The sequence below is a fragment of the Ambystoma mexicanum genome, chromosome 6p (genome assembly GCF_040938575.1).
Source record: "Ambystoma mexicanum isolate Mex_15411 chromosome 6p, UKY_AmexF1_1, whole genome shotgun sequence".
NCBI lineage: Eukaryota > Metazoa > Chordata > Amphibia > Caudata > Ambystomatidae > Ambystoma > Ambystoma mexicanum.
The window spans coordinates 912,996,643-913,023,918 of record NC_090935.1 but is presented as its reverse complement, the minus strand read 5'-3'; the positions used below and the strand labels follow the sequence as shown (position 1 = coordinate 913,023,918).

Genomic DNA, 27,276 nt, shown 5'->3' with positions numbered 1-27,276 from the left:
AACACTTATATGCAGGAATACTGTACTCCTAATGGAAGAGAATATATGCCTCTCAGATGGGCTACTTTAACTCTAACAGGATAGTAATCGAACCCAGGAATACTATACTTCTAATGGAAGAGCACATATGCCTCTCAGATGCGCTACTTTAACTGTAATGTGATGGTACTGGCACATTTGGGCAGGAATACTATACTCCTAATCGAAGAGCACATATGCCTCTGAGATGGGCTGCTTTAACTCTAACGGGATAGTACTGGCACTTCTATGCAGCAATACTATACTCCTAATGGAAGAGAACATATGCCTCTCAGATGTGCTGCTTTAACTTTAATGGGCTAGTAATGGCACGTATGTGCAAGAATACTCTACTCCTAATGGAAGAGCAAATATACCTCTCAGATGACCTTATTAATCTCCAAATGGATAGTGCAGGCACTTCTATGCAGGAATTCTCTACTCCTAATGGAAGAGCACACATTCCTCTGTGGTGGGATGCTGTAACCATAACGGGATAGTACTGGCACTTCTATGCAGGAATACTCTACTCCTAATGGAATAGCAAGTATACCTCTCATATGGGCTTCTTTAACTCTAATGGGATAGTATTGGCACTTTTTGGCAGGAATACTATACTTATAATGGAAGAGCACATATGCCTCTCAGATGGGCTACTTTAACTCTAATGCGATCGTACTGGCACCTTTAGGCAGGAATACTATACTCTTAATCTAAGACCACATATGCCTCCCAGATGGGCTGCTTTAACTCTAACAGAATAGTACTGACACTTCTATGCTGAACCTTGGACATCCTTTCCTCTCTCACTCCTGCACCCACCCTTGCACCAACATCCTCCGAACTCCCTTCGGCCTCCCACACTCTTCCCCCTCTTCCCTTACCTGTGTTTTCCCCTGTCACACCTGAAGAGGTCACGAGGCAAGTCCGGTCTATGAAAACCTCTTCACTCTAGCTCCAGCCTTGTTGGACCTCTGCAACCTCTCCTTCACCTCTGGAGTTTCCCCCCTCCTCTCTCAAACACTCTCTGGTGCACCCTCTACTAAAAAAAACCTTCAGCCGACCCTTCTATCCTGGCAAATTATTGCCCGATTCCTATCACACCCTTCCTGGGCAAACTGCTGGAGAAGTTGGCTATCTCTCAGCTCACTCCCCACACTGAATCTGATGGTTGTCTCCATGATCATCAGTCTGGCTTCAGGACATCCAGAGGCACGGAAACTGCTCTCCTGAACACCTGTGAAGTCCTGCTCTCATATCTTGACACAAACACTCCTGACCACATTCTCCTTGACCTCTCCTCTGCATTCGACACTCTGATCAGGCCCTGCCGTGGCTTACCTCCTTTCTTTATGGCGGACCATCCCAGGTGGAACTTGGGCCCTTTCTCTCTGCCATCACTCTCTCTACTTGCGGGGTCCTGCAGGGTTCTAACCTATGCCCCTGGTTTTTCAATATTTACATGGCCGCCTTGGCCCACTGGATCTCTTCCTTCACTTCCAACTTTCAGCGTTATGCGGATGACACCCAGCTCTCCTTCAAGCTACCCTCAGCCTCTTTGTCCTCCTTGCTCATTCATGACTGTCTGTCTGCAATTCAGTGCTGGTGTGCAGCTAACAACCTCTGCCTTAATGCCAGTATGACACAGAATGTTCTCATTGGGACCCCTGCTCCCGTTCTCCTTCTCGCACTCTGGCGAGCCTCCCTTGGCCCTGCGCCCACACCCACCAGTGAGGCAAGAAATATGGGGGTCATCTTCGATTCCATTTTGCCTTCTCCTCTCCCATCTCAGACATATCTACAAAATCTCACTACCAGCTGCACCTTTTCCAAGGTATCGCACCTTTTCTCACTTTCCCCCAGAGACTCACTGTCTCCAGAGCTCTGGTTCTCTCTAGACTCGAATACTGTATCAGTCTATTTCTCAATCTCCCTACTTACCCGCCCTGCTTATAACACACTCTTCCCAAATACCCTCCCGCTAGAGCACTACGCTCATCCTCCTCTAACTCTATGAGAAAAAGATATTTTTCCAAACACAGACTCAGGGGTAGATCCCTATCCTCTGCAGGGGTCCCCCTCTGGAACAGTCTCCCTGCCTCTCTCTGTCTCGAGCCGGATCTCCTTAAATGCTGGCAAATCCTCAAGACCTTCCTCTTCTCCTCTGTCTTCTCTCTACCTCTTCCCTGCTAACCTCTGCTCCCTACCCGTTACCTCCTCCTTCTGCTCAGATAGCTTGACCAGTTTCCTGGATCACCTCGGAACCCTACAGGTCCCAGGCACCCACACCAGTCCCTGCACTTGCCTCATCCAACCAACTTAACCCCTCCCTTTGTGTCAATGTCTACTTGTGCTCGTTGGCAAGAAATGTCCTCCAATGTGGCTTTGAGTTGTTACGTGCCTCCTCCTCTTCCCTCCTACCCTCATTACTTGTCACACACTTGCACTACTGTCGGTATGTTATACACGTAGTCCGTTCTCCACCCTCCCTGCTTCCCCCCAACTACCTGCTAACGCACTTGAATTAGCAGAAATGTCGTCAGGCCTAGTATGCTTGTTATCATTGTATATCATTCGGAATTCTCCAAGGCGTTCTGAATGATTGTATCCCCCGTCTTGGAACGTTGTGAAGCACTAGTTTTGTGTCTAAGCGCATTATAAATAAACAACACCAATGCCAGGAACACTCTACCCCTAATGGAAGAGAACATGTGCCTCTCAGATGGGCTGCTTTACCTATAATGGGATAGTACTGGCACCTCCGTGCAGGAACACTCTACCCCTAATGGAAGAGAACATGTGCCTCTCAGATGGGATGCTTTACCTATAATGGGATAGTACTGGCACCTCCGTGCAGGAATACTATACTACTAATGGAAGAGAACATGTGCCTCTCAGATGGGCTGCTTTACCTATAATGGGATAGTACTGGCACCTCCGTGCAGGAACACTCTACCCCTAATGGAAGAGAACATGTGCCTCTCAGATGGGCTGCTTTACCTATAATGGGATAGTACTGGCACCTCCGTGCAGGAACACTCTACCCCTAATGGAAGAGAACATGTGCCTCTCAGATGGGATGCTTTACCTATAATGGGATAGTACTGGCACCTCCGTGCAGGAATACTATACTACTAATGGAAGAGAACATGTGCCTCTCAGATGGGATGCTTTACCTATAATGGGATAGTACTGGCACCTCCGTGCAGGAACACTATAACACTAATGGAAGAGAACATGTGCCTCTCAGATGGGATGCTTTACCTATAATGGGATAGTACTGGCACCTCCGTGCAGGAATACTATACTACTAATGGAAGAGAACATGTGCCTCTCAGATGGGATGCTTTACCTATAATGGGATAGTACTGGCACCTCCGTGCAGGAACACTATAACACTAATGGAAGAGAACATGTGCCTCTCAGATGGGCTGCTTTACCTATAATGGGATAGTACTGGCACCTCCGTGCAGGAACACTATACTACTAATGGAAGAGAACATGTGCCTCTCAGATGGGCTGCTTTACCTATAATGGGATAGTACTGGCACCTCCGTGCAGGAACACTCTACCCCTAATGGAAGAGAACATGTGCCTCTCAGATGGGCTGCTTTACCTATAATGGGATAGTACTGGCACCTCCGTGCAGGAATACTATACTACTAATGGAAGAGAACATGTGCCTCTCAGATGGGCTGCTTTACCTATAATGGGATAGTACTGGCACCTCCGTGCAGGAACACTCTACCCCTAATGGAAGAGAACATGTGCCTCTCAGATGGGCTGCTTTACCTATAATGGGATAGTACTGGCACCTCCGTGCAGGAACACTATAACACTAATGGAAGAGAACATGTGCCTCTCAGATGGGCTGCTTTACCTATAATGGGATAGTACTGGCACCTCCGTGCAGGAACACTCTACCCCTAATGGAAGAGAACATATGCCTCTCAGATGGGATGCTTTACCTATAATGGGATAGTACTGGCACCTCCGTGCAGGAACACTCTACCCCTAATGGAAGAGAACATGTGCCTCTCAGATGGGCTGCTTTACCTATAATGGGATAGTACTGGCACCTCCGTGCAGGAACACTCTACCCCTAATGGAAGAGAACATGTGCCTCTCAGATGGGATGCTTTACCTATAATGGGATAGTACTGGCACCTCCGTGCAGGAACACTCTACCCCTAATGGAAGAGAACATGTGCCTCTCAGATGGGCTGCTTTACCTATAATGGGATAGTACTGGCACCTCCGTGCAGGAACACTATAACACTAATGGAAGAGAACATGTGCCTCTCAGATGGGCTGCTTTACCTATAATGGGATAGTACTGGCACCTCCGTGCAGGAATACTATACTACTAATGGAAGAGAACATGTGCCTCTCAGATGGGCTGCTTTACCTATAATGGGATAGTACTGGCACCTCCGTGCAGGAACACTCTACCCCTAATGGAAGAGAACATGTGCCTCTCAGATGGGCTGCTTTACCTATAATGGGATAGTACTGGCACCTCCGTGCAGGAACACTATAACACTAATGGAAGAGAACATGTGCCTCTCAGATGGGCTGCTTTACCTATAATGGGATAGTACTGGCACCTCCGTGCAGGAATACTATACTACTAATGGAAGAGAACATGTGCCTCTCAGATGGGCTGCTTTACCTATAATGGGATAGTACTGGCACCTCCGTGCAGGAATACTATACTACTAATGGAAGAGAACATGTGCCTCTCAGATGGGCTGCTTTACCTATAATGGGATAGTACTGGCACCTCCGTGCAGGAACACTCTACCCCTAATGGAAGAGAAGATGTGCCTCTCAGATGGGCTGCTTTACCTATAATGGGATAGTACTGGCACCTCCGTGCAGGAATACTATTGGAAGAGCACATATGCTTCTCAGGTGGGCTGCTTTACCTATAATGGGATAGTACTGGCACCTCCGTGCAGGAACACTCTACCCCTAATGGAAGAGAACATGTGCCTCTCAGATGGGCTGCTTTACCTATAATGGGATAGTACTGGCACCTCCGTGCAGGAATACTATTGGAAGAGCACATATGCTTCTCAGGTGGGCTGCTTTACCTATAATGGGATAGTACTGGCACCTCCGTGCAGGAACACTCTACCCCTAATGGAAGAGAACATGTGCCTCTCAGATGGGCTGCTTTACCTATAATGGGATAGTACTGGCACCTCCGTGCAGGAATACTATACTACTAATGGAAGAGAACATGTGCCTCTCAGATGGGCTGCTTTACCTATAATGGGATAGTACTGGCACCTCCGTGCAGGAACACTCTACCCCTAATGGAAGAGAACATGTGCCTCTCAGATGGGCTGCTTTACCTCTAACGGGATAGTACTGGCACCTCCGTGCAGGAATACTATTGGAAGAGCACATATGCTTCTCAGGTGGGCTGCTTTACCTCTAACAGGATAGTACTCCCTGCTCCCCATTTCCATCTCGGCTCCTTTTCTGCCGCCGCATCCTTCCTTGTAACCCCATGAATGTGCCCCGCCTACGGGGCTCTGGTGCTTAATACGTCCCATACAGACACTCTTTTCTTGGGTCAGCGCCGGCATTTTTAGCTGTGTTGCCATACTTTTAATGTGACAGTGATCAGAAGGATTGTCGTCCCGCCGCTTCTCAGCTAAGCCGTTATAGCTGTAATGGGTGGGCAGCAGTACTAGCATCCTGCGGGGGAGGCGGACGCGGGGTGTGGGGGCGTGTAGCACTCTGCTATTGGAACCGCCTCAACACTTAAGCGACGCTGCTCTGCTTAGAATGGCCCCGGCGTGTGTCAGCAGCGAGGAGGCGCGTGCACTTCTTTAAGGGAAATGTTCACTGTGCAAAAGAGCACCTGCGGTCCTGCTCTAAAACGTGTGCACTTTAAACAACCCTCAAGCGACGCGGCAGTTCTGACGCAGGTCCGCAACTTGTTTTATGCGGGAGGAACACGAATGACCCAAGACTCAATATGAGGGCACGCACAATCACAGGAATGACTGTTAACCCGACCGGCGTGGGGGTCACTTATTTCTCAAGCAATCTTGCCTCCCGTTGCCCACCCTAATCCCATTCTCGTTATACGGAGCCACTGTGCAGCCCTCGTGGCAGAGGGTACATACGATTGGGTGTACAAGGTCACACGGTACCATGGTAGCATTTTGAAATACAGAACTCGAGAAAGATGCGCTCTTGCTTCATTCAAAGAGCCGTGTATCTGAACTCGCACTGGTTAAGCAACACCATTGAGCTGACGGGCCTCAGCCCGCATCCCCCCACCACCACCGCACCCGCCATCCCTGAATTGTTGGGCTATCTTGACTCGACCTGGCGGAGCTACAGATGTTAAGCGTCCAGAACGCCAGTGCACCGCCAAGGCACGCCCCACCCTCCCCCGGAAAAGCCATCTGCCCTAAAAGTCCCTATGTCATCAATCGGAATGTCTACTCCCCCGCGCCCCCCCCCCCCAACCGCCACCACCAACATCAAAATTCAGCTCTCCCAGGTGCTTTCGGGCTTAGAGGAGAGAGTTAACTGCTTGCAACATTGAAGCGGCACTAGAATAGTTTCATTAGAATGCGTAAAGAAGTGTAATGCCCCCACTCACATTAGCTTGCCCCTCCCCACCGTATCTGAAGTTAGCGCGTCTCCCAACATTTGAAGGGTTAACCCCCTCCCCCCCCAATACCAGATATTGCATTGCAGGAGGATCGTACACTGCTCTAAGCTGTCTCCATGCGGCATGCACGGGAGTCTTGTTTAAGTGGAGAACGTTTGCACAAGTTAAAAGGGGCCGAGCCTGCGCGGGCGGCCACACTTACTTCTCCTGGTCCTGGTCCCTGTAGCGGGAGACGAAGAGGCCGACGAGCTCCTGGCTCAGGTGGCCGTGGTAGTGCAGCCTCAGCAGGTAATGCAGGCCGGGGCGCAGCGGCTCTGCCAGCTCCAGCACCAAGTAGTCGTGGACGGCGGAGTGCCAGAGTCTCTCGATGCCCAGCTCGCGCTCCCCTCCGGCGGCCAACTCCAGCAGCACCGAAGCGGACACGTTGAGAGCCAGGCTGTGCAGCAGCAGCACGGCGCCGTGCTCCTCCGTCTCCAAGCAGCGCATGGTGATGTTCACCTGGCCGGAGAAGGCGAAGGCGCCCTGGCTGTCCGGCTCCAGCCTCGGCCACAGCTCCAGCTGGTAGTGCACAGGCACGGGGCTGGGTGGCAGGCGCAGCTGGTCCCAGATGCCCGGGCGTTCTGTGCTGCCGCTGGCGGTGCTTCCGCCCAGGGCGCCCTTAGTGGGCACCGGGGAAGGAGCGGTGGTGTGGCCCGCTGTGTCCACAGCGCTTTCTGCCGGCGCCTCTGCCTCCTGTTGGCTGCGGGCGTAGAGCGCGGCCAGCACTACCAGTGCCAGCATGAGTGCCACAAGGAGCAGCGCCAGCAGCAGGGCCAGCGGGCGGCTCAGGTAAAACCCGGAGCGTGATTTGGGTCCCATGGTGGACTTTGAGGTCTCCTGTCCGTCTCTGATGGAGTGTGTCTGGAGGCCCTCTCCTTGCACCACTACACAGGACTTGAAGGGGTGTGCCTGCCGGGCGGAGAGGGAGTGGGCCCCGCTCTGGGAGTTGGCGGAGGTGGGGCTGCAAGAATCGAGGAGGTCGAGAAACTACAGACCATCTAAGGAAGGCGGTCCACTGGCAACCAGGTGGCTGTCAGGTGGCTGTCCAGCAGGCCTCTAGAAGTTCTCCCAGCTCTGGGGCATGCCAACTGTTCGGCGACTGAACTTCACGTGCCTCTTTTCACAGATTCAGGCAGTACTTTCACTAAGACCTACTCGTTCTTCGACTATTCTCCACTAGCAGTGTCTCAGTTTACTCCAAAATGGCGCCGTGCCAGGTCCCACTTCAGCCTAGAGTTTACAGTAAGTGCATTCAATGTTATTCACATTTGCAGGACAGCCCGTTAAGCCACCCTTTACCACACTCGTACACACCACACGTCTCAATTACGCATCCATTGACTTTCACTACAGTGGTCACGATGTATTAGTGTAACAATAACAACGTTCAATCACATGCAAATCCTCTCAGTGCTAGTGCGTTCTTAGCTATCTGCCCGTTTTCATATTTCATGAAACATTGTAGGGTGTGATATTGGTGGTATCCGGCCATTTTGATAATCAGCAGAGCCTGGCCCTGTTGTGGCTCCGGGCTGTCTCTGGAATGACTGTACCAGAAAGGACCCCACTATCAAGTGAGATGGTGAAGGCACCTCTGGGACCGTACCAAAAATTGCCTACAGCGGCAACACAGGATCGAGATACAAAACCGTATACTCAGCCTAATAGGCCTGTCACCCGCACAAAAATATAGGGTTTTGCGTAGGATGGCCTGGAAGAGTCATTGGCAGACATTTCGAATCCGCCTAGTATGTTTATGTCATGTTAATGGACATCTGTATAGCGCCTTTCACCATTGGTATGGTCTCAACGAGCTGTAGCTTGAACAGCCTCAGAGATCGCAGTTCAGGTAAGTGTAAGTGGTCAGAGAAATAAATAGTGGGTGTGTGCAGTAGGTATGGTTGCAGCTAGGCCAGATTTATCGTGGGGTGTAGCTGCATTCTAATGAATGTGGTGCTGTGCAGTGAGTGGGGTATGTGGTATTATGTGTGCGGTGTGCAACTAGGACAAATTTATTGTGGGGTTTAGCAGCATTCTAATGCTCGTTGCGACGCGCAAGGTGGTACAAGATTAAGTGTGCAGCTAGACCAAATGTATTGTGGGGTTTAGCTGCATTCTAATGCTGGAGGTACTGTGCAGAGTATGTGAGACAGGTAGTATGGTTGCAGCTAAGCCGAATAAGTTGTGGGGGGTAGCTGCATTCTAACGAATGTGGTGCTCTGCAGTGAGTGCAGCATGTGGTATTATGTGTGTGGTGTGCAAGTAGGATGAATTTCTTGTGGGGTTCAGCTGCATTCTAATGCTTGTTGCGATGCACAAGGTGGTAAAGTTTATGTGCGCAGCTAGACCGAATTTATCGTGGGGTGTAGCTGCGTTCTAATGAATGTGGTGCTGTGCAGTGAGTGGGATATGTGGTATTATGTGTGCGGTGTGCAACTAGGACGAATTTATCGCAGGGATTCTAATGCTCGTTGAGATTCGCAAGGTGGTACAAGATTATGTGTGCAGCTAGACCGAATTTATCAGGGGATAGCTGCATTCTAAGGCTGGAAGTGGTGTGCAGAGTATGTGAGACAGGTAGTATGGTTCCAGCTAGGCCAAATATGTTGTGGGGTGTAGCTGCATTCTAATGAATGTGGTGCTGTGCAGTGAGTGGGTTATGTGGTATTATGTGTGTGGTGTGCAAGTAGGATGACTTTCTTGTGGGGTTTAGCTGCATTCTAATGCTCGTTGCGATGCACAAGGTGGTAAATATGTGCGCAGCTAGACCAAATTGATCGTGGGGTTTAGCTGCATTCTAATGCTGGAGGTGGTGTGCAGAATATGTGAGACAATTAGTATGGTTGTAGCTAGGCCAAATATGTTGTGGGCGGTAGCTGCATTCTAATGAATGTGGTGCTATGTAGTGAGTTGAGTATGTGGTATTATGTGTGCGGTATGCAACTAGGATGTATTTCTCGTGGGGTTTAGCTGCATTCTAATGCTCGTTGCGATGCACAAGGTGGTAAATATTATGTGCCCAGCTAGACCGAATTTATCATGGGGTTTAGCGGCATTCTAATGCTGGAGGTGGTGTGCAGAATATGTGAGACAAGTAGTATGGTTGCAGCTAGGTCAAATATGTCGTGGGTTGTAGCTGCATTCTAATGAATGTGGTGCTTTGCAGTGAGTGGGGTATGTGTTATTATGTGTACGGTGTGCAAATAGGACAAATTTATCATGGGGTTTAGCTGCATTCTAATGCTCGTTGCGATGCGCAAGGTGGTACAATATTATGTGTACAGCTAGACCGAATATATCATGGGGGATAGCTGCATTCTAATGCTGGAGAGGTGTGCAGAGTTTTTGAGACAGGTAGTATGGTTGCAGTTAGGCTGAATATGTCGAGGGGTGTCGCTGGATTCTAATGAATGTGGTGCTGTGCAGTGAGTGGGATATGTGGTATTATGTGTGCGGTGTGCAACTTGGATGAATTTCTCATGGGGTTTAGCTGCATTCTAATGCTCATTGCGATGCACAAGGTGGTAATGATTATGTGCGCAGCTAGACTGAACATATCATGGGGCATAGCTGCATTCTAATGCTGGAGACAGAGTATGTGAGACAGGTAGTATGGTTGCAGCTAGGCTGAATATGTCGATGGGTGTAGCTGCATTCTAATGAATGTGGTGCTGTGCAGTGAGTGGGGTATGTGGTATTATGTGTGCAGTGTGCCACTAGGATGAATTTATTGTGGGGTTTAGCTGCATTCTAATGCTTGTTGCGATGTGCAAGGTGGTACAAGATTATGTGCGCAGCTAGACTGAACATATCATGGGGGATAGCTGCATTCTAATGCTGGAGGCAGAGTATGTGAGACAGGTAGTATGGTTGCAGCTAGGCTGAATATGTCGATGGGTGTAGCTGCATTCTAATGAATGTGGTGCTGTGCAGTGAGTGGGGTATGTGGTATTATGTGTGCAGTGTGCCACTAGGATGAATTTATTGTGGGGTTTAGCTGCATTCTAATGCTTGTTGCGATGTGCAAGGTGGTACAAGATTATGTGCACAGCTAGACCGAGTTTATCATGGGGGATAGCTGCATTCTAATGCTCATTGCAATCTGCAAGGTGGTAAAGATTACGGGCCTGATTCACAGAAGCCTTTTACAATGGCGCAATCCCACAGGAAAACGTTTGGTGAATCAGGGCCTAGGTGCGCAGCCAGACAGAATAGATTGTGATGGAAAATCGGAATTCTATTAATGACACAGAGGTGAGTTTTAGGCAGTTGACTATGTTCTCTTTTATTGCAGCAATGCAACATTTTTACAAAACAAAATGTGTAAAACCAACAAAGACTACCACTCCCATGAAGCCTTCCAGGAGGGCCCTTTACATAGTCCTTTCTCCAGGTCCCATGAACAGAGCGCCAGCGTTAGGCTTGGATAATTTACAGGTTCTTGTATCATTAAGTACCTGCGCTCATTAATATCCTCTGGCAATGTTTCTCCAATATGATCACAGCCCTAGTTTTATTCCAGAGCAGTTTTGGCCCTGGTACTTGTTATGAAAGGAAAACATACCACTCACTATAAACAAAAATGTTCAGCCACTTGTTAAAAAGAAAGAGTGCCTTTTCTGTCCTTTCACAAAATATGCACACTTTTATTTTGTACCCAAAAAATATATTTACAGCTTATTCACAGAATTCATAATTAAGTGCAAAAGCAATTGACAAAAACACAATGGGCCTCATTACGAGTTTAGAGGTAGCCATGGTGATATTAGCGCCATGGCTGCCTCCAAACGCGGGTCTGGGTTCTTTGAATGAGAAATTACTGGGTCATTCCAACCTTGGAGGACCCGGTAATTCCTCATTCAAAAAAACCATCCCCATTCCCATTCGAGCCCCCTAAGGCTCAATGAGAATGGGGAGGTAAAGGGGACCAGGGAGTTATTAGCTCCCTGGTCCCCTTGCGGGACCCACAAAGGACGTCGGGTCTGCCCAGACGTTCTGAGCGGTGTAAGTGATTTCAATCCGACACTTCAGTTAAGTTAACGTCTAGCGTGTGATGCACAACTGAAATCCTTATTTATTTGTGTCTAAAAGTTCTTTTATTCTGAACGATGTACCACTCATATCACGCCCCTCTCTTGGAACCCCCCCCGGTCACACTGAACCAGGAATCAGGCTGGTTTGCAAAGTTAAAATATTTATTTATGTAGTTACAAATTAATCACACTGGGCCTCATTACAACTTTGGCGGTAGCCATGCCCTTAATAAGGGCATGGCAGCCACCAAAACCGGGTCCGGGTTCCCTGAATGGGGAATTACCGGGCCATTCCGAGTTTGGAGGGCCCGGTAATTCCTCCTTCTGGGAACCCGGGACCGGACCTTCCCCATTCCCATTGAGCCCTCATAGGGCTCAATGGAAATGGGTGCAGGGAACTAACAATGGCCGATTACGGCCGGCCCGTTGTTTGCTCCCTGGTCCCCTCGCGGGACCCGGTAAGGACACCTGGTTTTACCTGGTTTTACCAGGCGTCCTTACCGGGTCCCGCGAGGGAACCTCGTAATCTTGCGGAATGGGTTTAACGGGTCCGCCTCCATTAGCGGCACCCGTTAACCCATTCCGCAAAGGTTGTATTGAGGCCCACTATCTTTAATGGTCATACAATAATCACCAATGGGTTGATGTAACACTAAACAATCTCTTTAATCACAAGGAGCAATAGTGAGCAAAACAATTCAGCACAGAAATAATACTTTAGTGTGTGTGTGTCCAGACAGGTAGCAGTGTGGTTACAATTCCCCCTTGCACACCCCTCAACCCCCCCAATAGGCAATGTAAAGAGATAGGAGGAGAGAGAACAGGTTTCAGGAATGACAGAATTCAAACAAAATATCAATCCCAATTTCCCCCCAGCAACACAAGAGAAAAAAGGAATTGATTGGCAAGCTGCCAAAATGGTTTTTAAAGTTATCTGAGAATGGAATGTACAAAAACACTAAATATGGTTTAAATTGCTGAAATTGTTTAAATTCTTATGGGAGCCGCTTTGGATAGTTACAGACGCACACTAGCAATGATTTAATACTAAGAAGCAATGTGAAATCTTAAAACTGAGGTCGGAAGCAATCAAAAGCTGTTTTACACGTCTCATAATTTCCCTAAAATGAAATTTGCAGCAAACTTTTCAGTGCGCGGTAATCACGATTATGGGAGAACCGTATGGATTTGGGATGCGGTTTTGGATTCAAATTAAAGCGGTGGGTGTTAGCTACAAGCAGAAGCAGAAGTTATGAACGTTTTATTGGAGGTCGTTTTTTCGAGATAGAGGCAAAAATGGAAAACAGGAATGCACTTTTAAAAGACAATTGGGATTTCTTATGCTAGATTATGACTATAGAAAAAGAGAATGCCACACACAAATCTTCATCAGTTCCTGGCCAGGGAACCCTTTACGTGGTGGATACTCAATTTCTGACTGGGATTCACTTTAGTTACTCGCAACACTAATGACTTATGATTTTAGAAAACAAATGAGAGAAAGTCAGCGCAAGAAACGTTCTGACAATACTATGATTCTGAATTTGAAGATGAAATGAATTGAGATTGGGATGAGACTATGCAAAGTACATATGCTATGTGACACAGTTCTATTCTATAGATACTCACTAGATATGTTTTTACACGTAACCGTCAGGATTCTGGTCAATGATTCTGGTCTGGGATTCTGGTCAAGACAGACAGCTGGGCATACTGGATTGGACTGGGTCTGTTCACAGCAAGGCACAACTGGGTTGGATCTTTTGGTTCTGATGATAATTCTTTTAGCAGGCAAGCAGTACAGCCCAGCCCGGCTGTTTCTTTTGTTCCCCTTAGATTTCTGGGGTTGGTTCTGGTTCTGGAAATTTAAGGCCTAGCTGAAAATGGTTCTGCTAATGGATTGGGCCTTTCTGCTTTGCCAAGTTTCTGGAGTCTGGAGCAAGGAAGATGGATGGTTCTGCTCCAGGGTGCTCCGCCAGCAATCGGTTAGTGGGTGAATCTGTGTGTCCTTTTTTCAGTGCTGAGCTGTCTCTATTTATGCTTATGATAAAGGAGTGTGTGTGCTGGTTTATCCTAAGCACGCCCCCATGCCAGGGATTGGTCAGGGTCTCCTCTCTTCCTTGATAGGAGGAGAAAAACAGGGTGTCACCATGATGATGTGGGTTTATGAGGCCTAGAGTCCAACCCTAGCCTCTTGAACACGTAATCTACTTTTGGTACAATACATATTTCCATGTGTGCAACCTCTATAACAACCATATATCCAAATTACATATTTTGTGTAGCAGATACGCCTTAAAACTCGTCACTGTAATGTCTTGTGTCTGTTTTTTTACAGAATTTTGCCATTTTTATCCGGAACACAATGTCCAATTTAGGAGCAAATTTCTACAAATGTGCACATTGAATATGGGCATAAGTGTATGAAGTTTCATGCTTCTATCAAAAATACATTTTGTTTAATATCACATTTTCCGCCGTTTCTTCCTAGAACATGTCACAGAGTTCTGGCGCCTTTTAAAATATGCAGCCAATATTTACATTATTTTTGTGTTTTTGACAATTTTACACAGTAAGTTCTCAGTCTTTTTAAAATGTGTTTTTTGTTCTTGCTAAGCAACAAATAGTTGTTTGTCTCCGCCTCCGTCTATCTCCCTGCAGTTCAGAAGCAGTCTCCTCCCAGTTCCTCCTGGGCCCAGGCCATTTTACGACCCTTCGCACTTGGCAATTCCTGTAGCTGGAGGATGTCCACTGTCTCATTCCCATTGCAGCCCAAATTCTCCTCCCACCCTATAATCATCCCTTAGGTGTGATTTCCTGGTGGAGGGAAGCAGACGGGAGAGGCCTGGCCGGTGTGGGGAAGCTGTTATACTGGTTTGGTTGCTTTTAGTCAGGCCTACATTCAAAAGTTATTCTGTTGCATTTTTTCTTTGCTTAAAACAAACTTGTAATTTCAAAACCAGCAGTTAGAACACTTATTCCAGATTCTAAACCATGGGATTAAACAGTTACAACAGAGGTTACTCTCAATAGCAGGCCACTTAGTTTTCAACCATTTGCTTTCAGTTTGTACAAGTTTAAGGTTTATCATGCAGGCTTCTGACAGCTGTCATTCAGGTGGCCGAGGGTACTGTGCCCAGATTTTGACAGATTCCACAGGCAGACAACTTTTGCTGTGGATGTTTTTATGACAAATTCAGCTTTGCAGGACATTGTAAATCCACAATGATTTCTTGGACTAAGTGAATTGTAGCACCCAGCAAGAATATTGGATGTTTGAGGGTGTTTTGTACCGGCATTCTGTAGTTTCAGCAACCAAGAAAAAAAGGATTTAAAAGTCACATTTTGGATTTCTTTCAGCAAAGCACTGCTTTTTCCTCTGTGCTCCATTTTCACGTGTTGTGAAGCCCAGTGACATGTTTCAGGAGTGAGAGGTCTGTTCCACCACTGACAACATCCATGGTAGATTTGGCAGCCCTCTTTTTGTGTTGTAAAGCGCGATTTCCATAGGTTTTGGCGCGCACAAGGGTTTTGTGGCCATTTTAGGATTTTTGGCACCATCAGAACACAGGGATGCCGCATGGCAGAGCAAAAGTGGGTCAAGACATCCCACAGCAGGTCCCGCAAAGGAACCTCGTAATAGGGCAGAATGGGTTTACCGGCACCGGCACCATTACCAGCGCCGTTAAACCCATTCTGCCCACCTCGTAATGAGGCCCAATCACTTTTTTTGTACCATAACAACATGAGAAGTATAAGCCACATGCTTAAATATACTCTTCAATGGGCCGCTCTATTGACAATGGCATGCTTATAAAGTCGATACCACAGACCCCCCTTCAGTTGACAGAGAGTGATTTCGCTGGGTCTCTGCAAATGGCCTCATATGGATGCTGCATACAATCATCACTTTAGAAACTACATCGTCAACACCCAATGATTCAGCCATCAAAATGCCAAGTCTAGTGGCAGAAGTGTCCCCAAAAAGTAGCAGAACTGTAGGCCTGAGGGAGCAAGTTTGCGACACGTTTCAAGGGGTTGTGGTGTGGAGGGGTCAGGTTGACAGGCAAGTGGGTGGAACAGGAAAAGTAGGTCCTCTGCATTGTTCTTCATTCATTTCTCTTAGATGGTCAGTCGGTTGGAACTTTTGCATATGGCCTTTCAAAATCAGTCGTCTCTACTCACTGATCTTAACTCTGATGGAACTCATACTTAACACCTACCTGAGCAGCTGCTGCTTCCACAGGGTCCTGTCACTAGAAAAATGTGTGGTGTCATGAATAGAATGTGGTAATTTATTACAAGGCCTGGATCCCTAGGCTGTGCATCTTTTATCTCCTCTGGTTTTACAATGTCTGTGGGAAGACTAGTCTGTGGTCATGAAGTATCCCACAGGGTTGCTTTACAACAGTCCAAGTGATTGGTCCCTAGGGTTTCTAGTATAACCACACAAGGAGCAGAGGTTTGGGTCTTTCTAGAATTTGTGGCACTGGAAAGTTTCACTTCAGAAGCAGCCTTGTAGACTACTTCAGGAGGTGCGGCTTGTTGTGTCCTATGTGCTCCATATCTATGGCCCGTTACTCACTCCGGTAGCAGGAGCTAGAACCGACGGACCTAGCTGTGTCCCGGTGGACTCTTTGTGGCTGATGCGGTCTCATGCGCGAAGTTGGGCTGGTAGCTGAAGATAGCTGCGTTCAGTAGCTGGAAGTAGAATTTCCAGAGGAGCCGTGAGCAGTGTCAGTGTTGCAGGATTCGCACCCTCGTGAGGAAGGGCTGTGCCCAGCCCGGTCACCCTCAGAAAGGTTTTGATCCAGCATATTTATGCCCTTGTTGTTCACTTGCATTGTTTGTCACTGAGTGCTGAGAGAGTGCTGCTTACTGCAGTTAACTGCAGGTGCCACTAGTATTACAACCCGTGCAGGCAAATTGCAGAAGCTGCAGTGGTTAAGAATAGTAAGTGGTAAAGGTGTCAATCGTTGCATATTTTCTGTGTCTATTTTGGGTGCCATGTTTGCTCTCTACGCCTAATGCAAAGGGGTTAAGATGTAGATTGAGAAGTACGCACCGAGGCCGGAGCCCTAGTTTGAACATGTCTCTTACAGGTTTCCTGGTGGCTAGCACCATGGAGGGAGACCTTGAACATCCCAGAGGGGTGATGTAGAAGGCGCTGATGCCCAACAAACCCCCATACTGGGTGTTACATCTAACTTTGATGTGAAGGGGGAAAATTATCAAATTGTTTGCAGCAATTACTACAACCATCCCCTGGAGTATGGTCTCCGATTCGACAATATCAGAAGTGTTCGTTTCATTTGGACAGTTCGGTGGCCCGACAACTGGACATACCCCAAGCTGAGATTCCAAATGTTCCACGTCTGGATATACCACTTGCAGAAATCGAGGAATCCTTTTCAAAACTTCTGCAAAAGTTTGGGGTAATCCCCTAGTGGGCAGAACATGAGCAGACCATCTAACACCCCGCAATTATTTCCCTATAGAGTTAGCCCAACGGAGGCCACCATTCAAATGGTGGCCAACTCATGTCACTTCCAAATTTCTCCTCAAGCTAGAACCACAGCAGGACTGACAGGGTCAGCTTATAACATCCATGCGGTGCACTCAGCGACCCTTGGTGAAACTATCTCATTACATGCATTTCACCTACCACAACAAACCCTCGTACGTCTCTATGATCAAATCAAAGAGGACATAATGCAAAACTCAAGGGTTTTATGCAAATTACTAGCCCTCCAAAAATGGAAGGGTGTCTATAGAAAAATGAAATCTCTACACCCGAGTGAGTCCCCGTTCTGACTCACAGAATCATGGCACTAATGTTGCGAGGACCCTGTGTGGTCAAGGCCAGAGTCAGTCCGGGAGGGAAAATAACAATCAAGAGGAGGGGGTGGGCCCCATAAGTATGCAGCCATCTCCAGGAAAGAATCTGGCAAGATGCAAAGAAAATGTGGAGAGCCAACAATAAAGTTCCAGGAAGTTTCTGAGGAACTTGCATGCAGAGACAAGTGTTAGGGGGAATTCTCTTACAAGGCTAATTTCCCAAACCTAGTGAGTCCCCCAGCAGCTTTGCTGGATTTTTGGGGTTTGTTTTTTTCTCCTGCTAAGAGTGAGACTCTTTTACTCCCACTCTTAGGCATGATTTGAGATATGTCTCTGACTGTTTGTGTGATCTTGGGCTATGGGGTCTTTCACTCCATAGGGTATCATCTGTTTTTGTGTGTGTGTTACCCAGCACCCTCAGTGCAGTAACACAGGAGTGTCATAGTGACCCCCAAACATGGACTCCATACCCTGGGACTGACTACTGTCTCCCAGGGCATGTAAAGACACCAATGACTTTACTAGTCTTAAATTGTGAACAGAACCAGTACAAACCAGTACTGGAAGGGGTTAATTATGTTACCCCTGGGTCTGTTTTCAAGGGGGCACTGTCCAGTCCCCCCTTGTCGAGTTTCTGGCTGGTGGCAGTGGTTGCACACTGCTGGTGCCACTCTGTCTGGGTTCAACAGGATGGGTGGGGAGGGGAATTGGCACCCTGGACTGCATTGCCTTAGCAACTCAAGTCGCACTCTGCTCTGATTGGGCCAGTAGTGAGCTGCCCGGCTCACCACTTAGCATGTTTGAGTGACAGCTAGGCTGTTGAATGGGGATTTTTCTGCATAAAAGCAGGGCCTTTGGGACTGGAACTTGAGAAGTCGCCACAGGACCTAAGAATCCGAAGAGGGAAGAAGCTGAGCCATCTGCAACGACGACACCACCAGTGGAGCCCTGCTGCAACAAACTCACCACTTTCCCAACGACAAGAGAAGATCTTCTGCTGGACGAGTCTTCTTCCTCTGAGCTGGTGGGACCAACCAGTTCGCCCTTTTCGCCTTCCAAAGATGTCTCTTGGTCAAATCGCCCTTGCCAAGCACCCCGATGGCCGGATAGCCAAGCTTCACCACTTTGACCGCGAATAAAAGGAACGCACATTTTATCGACAAACCCGCGGCTGGTTTCATCCCTGTGCAGTGCAACAACTCCATGTTTCCTCCTCGATGAGATCCTCTTTTCCCCTGGTCGAAACAATGAACTGCAACCACTGCCAGGAACCACTGCCACCGCTGGAGCTTCCTCTCTGTTTAAGGTACTGTGTCCTGCCTGGCCTCCCTTTCTTTGGTTTGCCCAAGGTGACCCTTAAATCCTTGGCTTTCCAACTGGGTTGGCCCCAGACCTTCTAACGTTACCTTCCTGAATCGCCCCAACCTCTTTTTGAACATTGTGCAAAGACTTTTAGTGCATTTTAAACCATGTGATCCTGGGCACATTTCGCTTTGCTCCATTTAAAGTGGGCCTCGCCTATGAATTTTGGCTCTACAGTGTATACTGCCTTTCTTCTCTTGCTGAGAACCCCTAAAAGTGTTGGGACCTGTTTTATTCCTATGCTCTGCCTTTTTCTCTCCCTTTAACCTACCTATTGGAGCGCCATCTAGGTCACGCGTTCACATCTGTTTTGACAAATAGTGGTGTTTTAAATCTGACTTGTCTAATAGTTATTAAGGGAGGTGTGTATACTTTACCTGACTGTGTTTTAACTTGCTTTTGATTTGGAGTGCTAGTATATTGCCTAAAGTGTGTTTTAAATAAATAATTATATACTTTTTATACAAAGCTCTGGTCAGTGTTTGTTTGCTCTACTGTGTTTTTGGCCCTATTGTGTATGCTCTACATACTGCCTTACTCTTCTTGAGAGAAGTCTGACTGCTCAGCCACAGCTACCAGGTAAATCAGGGTGGTACAGACTACTACCAATTGAGTTTACTGCTTACTCCTGTAGTCTTAATCTTTTTGCAGTGTTCCCAAAGGGAACTGCACAGGATTCTGCCTAACAACAAGCGCTATACTGGTGCTACCTGGGAAGGTAATCAGGACTGTTAACAAAAAACTGTGACAAAAGGGGAAAAAAATGTATTTCGAAAGTGACAAGTCGAATAAGAAGCAAAGTAAGGAGAAAGTAGGGCCAACAAGTCCATCTAGATTACCTTTTTCTGACCGAGGATCAAGGAACCGGCAATGGGGAGGTTGGTACCCCTGACCAAAAGATTCAAGAAATGCCATTATCCTTGATCCCGGAGTAGAAATCGGTTCATGGAGACTATGCCCAAAAATTTGAATAGAGGGGTTCACAGTTGTCCCACATCAGAGGTTGGCCTAAACACCACCCAGGTTATGCAAACAAAGGTTAAAACCTATCTCACCACTAGTGTAGTAGGTAATGAGAAGAGGTTAGAGCAAACCCAAGCCATCATAACTAAATAAATATTTAAAGAGCTGGTGTTAAACAGATCCACAGTGTTAAAACTTCTAGAAATTATCCCAACATTAAGAACTGTGGTATCGGTGGATATTAAGCTAGTGGACTTTGTCTCTTTGGTACGAGTGGATGTGGTCGCTGTTTACTTTATCATGCATATTGTTGGTAATTTAATCCTGAAGCAAGCAGACTCCCTCCAAGCGTTGAAGTTTGCTGTTTATCCCCTTACTGGAGAAGGAAGGGAGGGGCGGCATGATGTACCATGACAACCTCATACCCCCAATATAGTCAACAAATCAAGGTATCTCAACAAGCTTATTATATGTGCTGCCTCCTCTGGCGGTACAAGAAGAGTTCATTGGAGGGCTCTGAACCGATGGAGGGGTGGTGAGGCATGATTGGAGTTGGGTTGCGGCCATTTTGCCTTTCAGGTCTAACATTTTATTTGGCCATCTGTGTCTTTAACCCAGACCACATTAAATTCTTCAGTTGGAACACTCAGGGCTTTAATAGCTTCCCCACGGGAAATGCTGATCTAGGAAACATCACATCATATGCCTCCAAGAGGTCTGGTTGTTGAGTCCACCCACAGTGGATAGATCTTCAATCTTTTTAAAAAGGGCATATAGCTAATGTGTGTAGACCGCCTGAGGGCCTCCTAATCGGGGTGAAAAATATCTGTGGATTAACCGTTATGGAGAATTCGACTGGTAATGATTCTCTTTTTGGCAATCAATGTGACAAAGCATGATTTTAACCTTTTGTTAGTGAATGTCTACTGGAATCATTTGAAAATGGGCAGGGAAAAGCTTTTCAAGGCCCAAGATGGTCTACTTATTAAATGGACTGAGGTCAGTAACCTGGAGGGAATTACTATTGTAGGAGACTTGAATTGCCAGTGTCCTCACACCGGTAAAATGGGGGAGATGAACGCTTCCTACATTGGTAACAAACTGGACTCTAGGCGCAGCATAGCTTGGGCCCAACCAATGGATAATTTGAATCTTACCAAATTGAATGGTAATGTCAAGGGGGATGTCATTGCTCAGCCCTCTTGGAGGAGGGGCAAGAGTCACTCAACCATTGACTATATATGTGAAAGACATGGTTTAATAGAATCACCCCTCTCACAGCAGCAGTGACTCCAAAAAGTGATCATGTGTGCCTAGTTATGCAAATGACGTTACCATTGGAGGCAGTTCCCTATATTGTTGCACTTTCTAACGTGGGTGTTAACTGTCAGGGTAACAGGATTTCTGCCAACTATATCACAAGGGTAGTAAGGATGGAAAGGTTGCAACAAATGTTAAAGGAAAAAGAAGGGGGTAGGTCACTGAACTTGAGGGTAGGTGTTAAAATGTTGGCTAAAATAGGTACGAAAAATACGAAAACCTTCTGGGACTATGCTAATAATCTTGACAGTAAAACTAGGTCAACGAAAATCCACCCCATAGGGGACATTATTTGGGTACATTTATATGTGAAGTTTTATTCCAACGCACCACCTACACAGCCATTTAGTGCAGAGCCGTTATTGCCGCCTTGGCTAGGTTCTTTCTCACAGGCAGACATAGAAGGGAAGATCTTACAGTGCAAAGGCTCAGGGGCCACCGGCGCTAACGGGTTTTCCAGTGCAATGCTGAAAAACATCCAGGATTATGTGAATCATGGCTTCAAAACATTTGTTCTCAAACATTGGAGTGCAACATATTGCCGGAATCTTGGCACAAAAGTTATATTGTGTCCGTCCATAAAAAGGGTGACCGTAATTTGCCTGGGAATTACGACCCCATTGCCCCTCCTAGATTCCGTGGGCAAGACCATTGCCTTCCTTATCTTGGAAGAGTTGGTCAGTTAGACTAGGGAGTCAAGCATTAGGTCCGTGCCTCAGACCAGATTCAGAAAGGGGGTGGGTCTGACCTGAATGGGTTGTTGATGAAGTTATTGTGAGAGCAATACCTAAAAGATAAGGGCCAAATACTGCATGTTGCCTTTTTTGACATCTTGGAGGTTCCCTAACTGAAGAAATCATAACAAGAGTTGGCTTAAGTCAAGGGTGTGCTCTGGCTCCCTCTCTTCAATTTGTACTTAAGTTATTTTGGCAGGAAGCTGGAATGCACCAGATCCTTTCCACCTAAAATTGTTCATCTGTATATATGAAACTTGCCATTTGCGGACAATATCGATATCTTTGAGCATCCAGAAATGGCCTTCGGCGTGCTCTCTCAAGAATGGTGGAATTTTTAACATCTAATAATCTAGGAATAAATTACAAAAAAACAGCAGTTGTGACTTTAGCTAACACCTGGAGGACGATTGGTTGAAAGTGGTATATTGGTGACGAAGAAATCTAAGCATGTAAGTCTAAGCATGTAAATCAATTGAATACCTGGGATTCTTTTAAATAAATAATAGCTTTAACCCAAGTCCTACAGAAATTAGGGCTGGGGGAGCATCCTCTTTGGTAAAAACGAATTACATTTGACCAGCTGCAATATAAGGGGTCCCAAAACCCTCACATCCAAAAAATTGAGGGAGCTGTTATTTGGGAATTCAGACATAATAATCGTCCAGGAAACCTGGCTTGTTAATGACATAGAAATAGAGCGTTTTACAATCTTTAGTCTTCCAGCCATTCAAAAAGCAAGGGGTGGGCCTGCATGGGGACTATTGATGGCTCTTAGAAATTCTTCAATTAGAGACATTTCCCTCATCTATAATAATAAAATAGGCATTGAAGCCTGTAAAGTGAGCATAAAATGCCATAAGCCAGATTTCCAGATGATTATTGTAAATGTTTATTGGAACCCAGCAAGGGTGAAATTACATGACTTCTTGGCAGCCTTATCGGGGTTGCTCGAAAAGATAAAACTCTTATATGGGGGGGGGGGCCCACATGATCCTCACAACAGATTTAAATACACAATGTGTCTGCTTTAACCAGGAGAAAGACATGTTGAAAAAACAGAGAACTTCTGACTCTGGAAGAAATTGGGTAGACTTCATGGCCGCCTGGGTATTGAAGATGTCTAATGGGTTCACAGTGGGGGATATTCCACCGGCCCCAACATGGTGCCGAGGGAGGTCCTCATCGACTTTAGACTATATCTTCATGTCAGGAGCTCTGTTCTCTCAAAGTGTATCTTTATCTATTAAGCCGGGAGGCGGCAATGATCGAACCCACCTTGACTTAGTCCTCTCAGACATAAGCAACCAGACAAACATCCACAGGCATTAATGGCCAAAAAGGGAAGAGTTCAGGTGGCTAAATATGGAGCAGGGGGAGCATTACTGAACCAAAACTTAGCAAATATTGCAGAAAAAAATCAACAGAAAAATTGTAATCCTGTGAGATTTGTAAAGTTTGTGTGGTTAGTTCTCCCGCCAAGTGTGGGAGGCGGGTGCAGACGCAAGACACACTGCCATACATTTGATGAGGCGATCTCGGTGCATAAAAAACTCTTAGCAAAGAAATTGAGAAAGCTGAGGAGCCACAAATTAGATTCAGAGGTGTTGAGGAAAGAGTCGATGTTCCTTAATTCACAATTAAAACACAGGTCGGTGGGGAGATGGATGTTGCGTTTGCAGCAAGATGGGGAACACATGTTACAAATTGTTTGCAAAAACAACTCCATTAATTTTTGGGTGGTTCTGCAGGAATTAGAGAAAAACTACAATAGCAGTCAATGTAACTTAGATTAGGAAGCAAGATGGATAGATTATCTAACTAATCATTTTAAAAATAGCATGAACCTAGCTGATACGATGATCAGGCTTCTAAGAAACTGCTGGCACTGGTGGCCCAACTTAATAAGATCAAGACCAAGTATTGTAGGCATAGTGTAATTCCTCTCATCAATTATTACCACAAAAAATCATGCCAGCTCTCCTATATGGGTGCTAGGCGTCGGATCGTCCCAAAGAAAGGGATCTAGACCATATAGAAGGAATCATTTGGAAATACACCCCAAGGTTACCGAGTTGTGTCCCAATTGGGGAACCAAGGGCTGAACTGGGACTCCAATCTTTGAACTCCTTTGTCATCCTAAAGAAAATTATGATCTTTTCATAAAATATTAAACCCTTGTGAAGATTCTTTGTACAAAGTGCTGGGAACCATGTTATTTAAAAAGAGTTTGAATGCTTTGGATCACTTGTATAAGAAGTGTATCTGGTTTTTTAGAAGAAATAGGTAACAACCCAGAACAATTAAAACATAATCTCCAGAGTTAAAAAGAAAGTCAAATAGTCAGATTGGGCGAAACTTTGCGATGAACTGAATCAATACAGTTCCCTGATGGTGTATAGAGAATGATTAGACATTATGGAATTCTTCCAGGATATCTAAAGTGTTCTCCCCCTATATTTTATAGACAGACCTTCAAGCGAGTTCGTCTAAATCAGCTGTGCAACTTGGACGTGTGGGGTCCTAGAAGGAGGATCCCGAGAAATGAAAGGGTATGTCACATATATAAGACCCCAGATACAGTTGGAAGTTGGAAACATCTATTCATATTTTGTAAAGGCACATTGGTTGTACGTAAACCAATTTTAGGCTGGGACCTGCGGAAACACCACAAAATCCATGTAGCCTCTGTCCAATTTATAAAAACATGCTGTAAACTGCTGGGTGAAAAGGGGCCAGAAGAGTGTTATTAGCATTGCGTTAAGTGGTATTTTTACATGCAGAATTAATTGTATTGAATCTGTCAAGATTGTATATTATTAATGTTTATCATTATATGTTTGTGCGTCACAAGTACACACTTTTTATTGTTATTGCATATTTTGTATTAATTGTGTAAATTAGTGATTTCATTCTATTACAACTTGTATTGTGTATTAGTGTAAAGGTTTTATAAACCAACATACAAAAACATTAATGAAAATAAAAAAATAAAAAAATAACTGCACCCTTGTCCAGTGGCATAAAGAGGCAAATCCCATGTAGCCACCAAATATTATCATAAAATGCAGCGGAAATTGCATGGGCCTTCATCAGCTGTAACATCTTAACATTTAACCTGAGGTACCAACTAGACAAGTTTTCCAAAAATCAGTGGGCCACGGGGTGATGCGAGACATCATTTTCTAGTGTTAATAGAGCTTCCTCCAGCTTCTGATAGTTATGATGAAGCCAGATAGAGTTCATGTAGACTCAGGAGGATACCTCAGGGGCAAGACAACGCGAAGCAACACAGGTTCGATCCCTGGGTCCGCGCTTAGAAATCGCTGGGTATTAAGCGCGTTATAAATAACCAATTACAAATGTCATTCAAGCTTTGTGAGTCTACGATTAGTTTAGCTGTAATTGCTGTAAAATAAAGAGGTATATTTACCTTCAAAAAGAACTGTTCTGGAATGGTGAAAATGGCCGTAAAAAGTAGTGGAAGTCTTAACAAAAAACATAAAAGTAGCGGCACTCCACTCCTGATTGCTCCCGCTCACTTCGACCACTGGCAGGGCATTGCAAAGGCTTCCATCCAACTATGTAGTTTTGGAGCAGTCCTTCAGTGGTGCGTGAAATGTTTTTTCCGGAAACCAAGGAATGCTTCCCCTCATGGCTGGTGCAGTAATGAATCCTGAGTTTAATTCCATTGGGCATCAGCTTTAATTATGAGGGACGTCCCACACAATGTGATCCTTACCACAAACATGATCATGGGACGAATTAAGTACAACCTATGGATGCTAGGTCATGCTGAAAAATAATCCTTTGCTTGAAATGGTCATTAACTGCTATGAATATTCCCCTTCTCAGGGAATGTAACTATCCAACTAGAAAAAGTATCCATAGTCACCAGCCTGACCGGTCTAATGTGTACATGCGCTGCTGCCTACGTTTTAAGAGTGAAACACTTGTCACGTGTCGACACGGTTACTAATGATGTCGTTTATGCCACGTTCAGTTGGTAAACCATGAATACTGCTATTTAGTCCATACAGCACGGGCAGTTACTAAGGTGCTTGTGGGTGTTGCCGAAGACCCTCCGCCGCCGCCACGCTAATGAGGAAATCTTCCTCATAGAAATGGGCATCCGCCTCTTTACCTCTGAGGCGATCCTTCATACGCCGACAGTGAGCTGAAGCCTTCCATGCCCGAGGCTCGGCCTGGTGGTGCAGTGTTCTCAACGAGAAACCTGACCACAGACTAGCGCATCTGCCTCAGCGATTCATTCTAGGAAATAATTCATGAAAAGATATTACAAAAAACCTCAAGCTGTCAGGAAGTTAAGCAATGGACTCCTGAGCAAGCAAGAGGCCCAGAAGTATCACTTTGGAAATATGTTTTTATACATGTTTATGGAATATTGTATACATTGGACAAAGGAGCCGAATCAAAGGTAAATTAGGAAATTACGACATGCAGAAACATGCCTTTGCCAATAAGCAGAGCAGGCTGCATTTCAGAAGGGTTGAGCAGTTGTGTCCCCAAAGCACTGCCTCTGAAGACGGTGTACTTGGCCTTTCGCCAACATTAGAGCAGGTCATCATTGGACTGGATCCCTGGGGCCGCTGGCTCTGTGCGACTTGCCCCACCCTCAGCTCTCAAGCCCTACTTTGGGCATTGCCAGGCTATGAAGCAACCACCACTCAGATCACCTGCATTTCAGAGGGGACTGGCATTCGGCTCCCCGCTCCACTGTCAGCACCCTGCGACTGGTGCCAGTTGGGCACTTGCCCATTTACTAACATTAGATCTATTCCGGGGCTGGCTCCTTGTGTGTACTGGCACTGTCCGATTCAATCCCCCAAGCTTTCCAGTCCTGCTTAGGGAATGCCAGATCTGTAGCCCATTTTAGGGAACTCTTGAACCTTCTCCTTAGGATTTTACATGGCGTGTTTTTCTCTTGGTAGAAGACTGCTGCACTACTGTTTTAGCCACCCCTGCCTATCATAGTTAATTCCTATCTGCCTCCTTTCATGCACTGCTTCTGTTACTGGCCCCGTATAATTGGACCTGGTCGTCACTCCATAATTTGTACTTTTTTGGTCACCAGTTAGCCTGCTAATTCTATGGTTGGTCACCTATAACCCTGCTAATCTGTACCTGTATCTTGTTGGTTAATGATCCAACCATCCTCCTGGCCCCAGCACTCACCATGCACTTCTGCACTCTCGCCCTATTAATCAATACCGTCTCCCGACCATTTCCAGAGTAATTCAAAGCCCATCCCTGGATGAACCCCCTACTCATTTGTCCTAACATTTCCCTCTTCTGTCCCACCCCAATA

At 46.2% G+C, this 27,276-nt stretch overlaps 1 protein-coding gene across 1 annotated transcript in view; it reads right to left on the bottom strand.

Annotated features, from left to right (window-relative positions):
• LVRN (laeverin) overlaps positions 1-7,750 on the bottom strand; it is a 933,533-nt gene extending 925,783 nt beyond the window's left edge. The window contains exon 1 of the mRNA XM_069625536.1: positions 6,861-7,750. Within this exon, the coding sequence (XP_069481637.1) occupies positions 6,861-7,516 (656 nt within the window). The 5' untranslated portion in view covers positions 7,517-7,750. The remainder of the gene's footprint in view (positions 1-6,860) is intronic.
• Between the last annotated feature and the right edge of the window lie 19,526 nt (positions 7,751-27,276).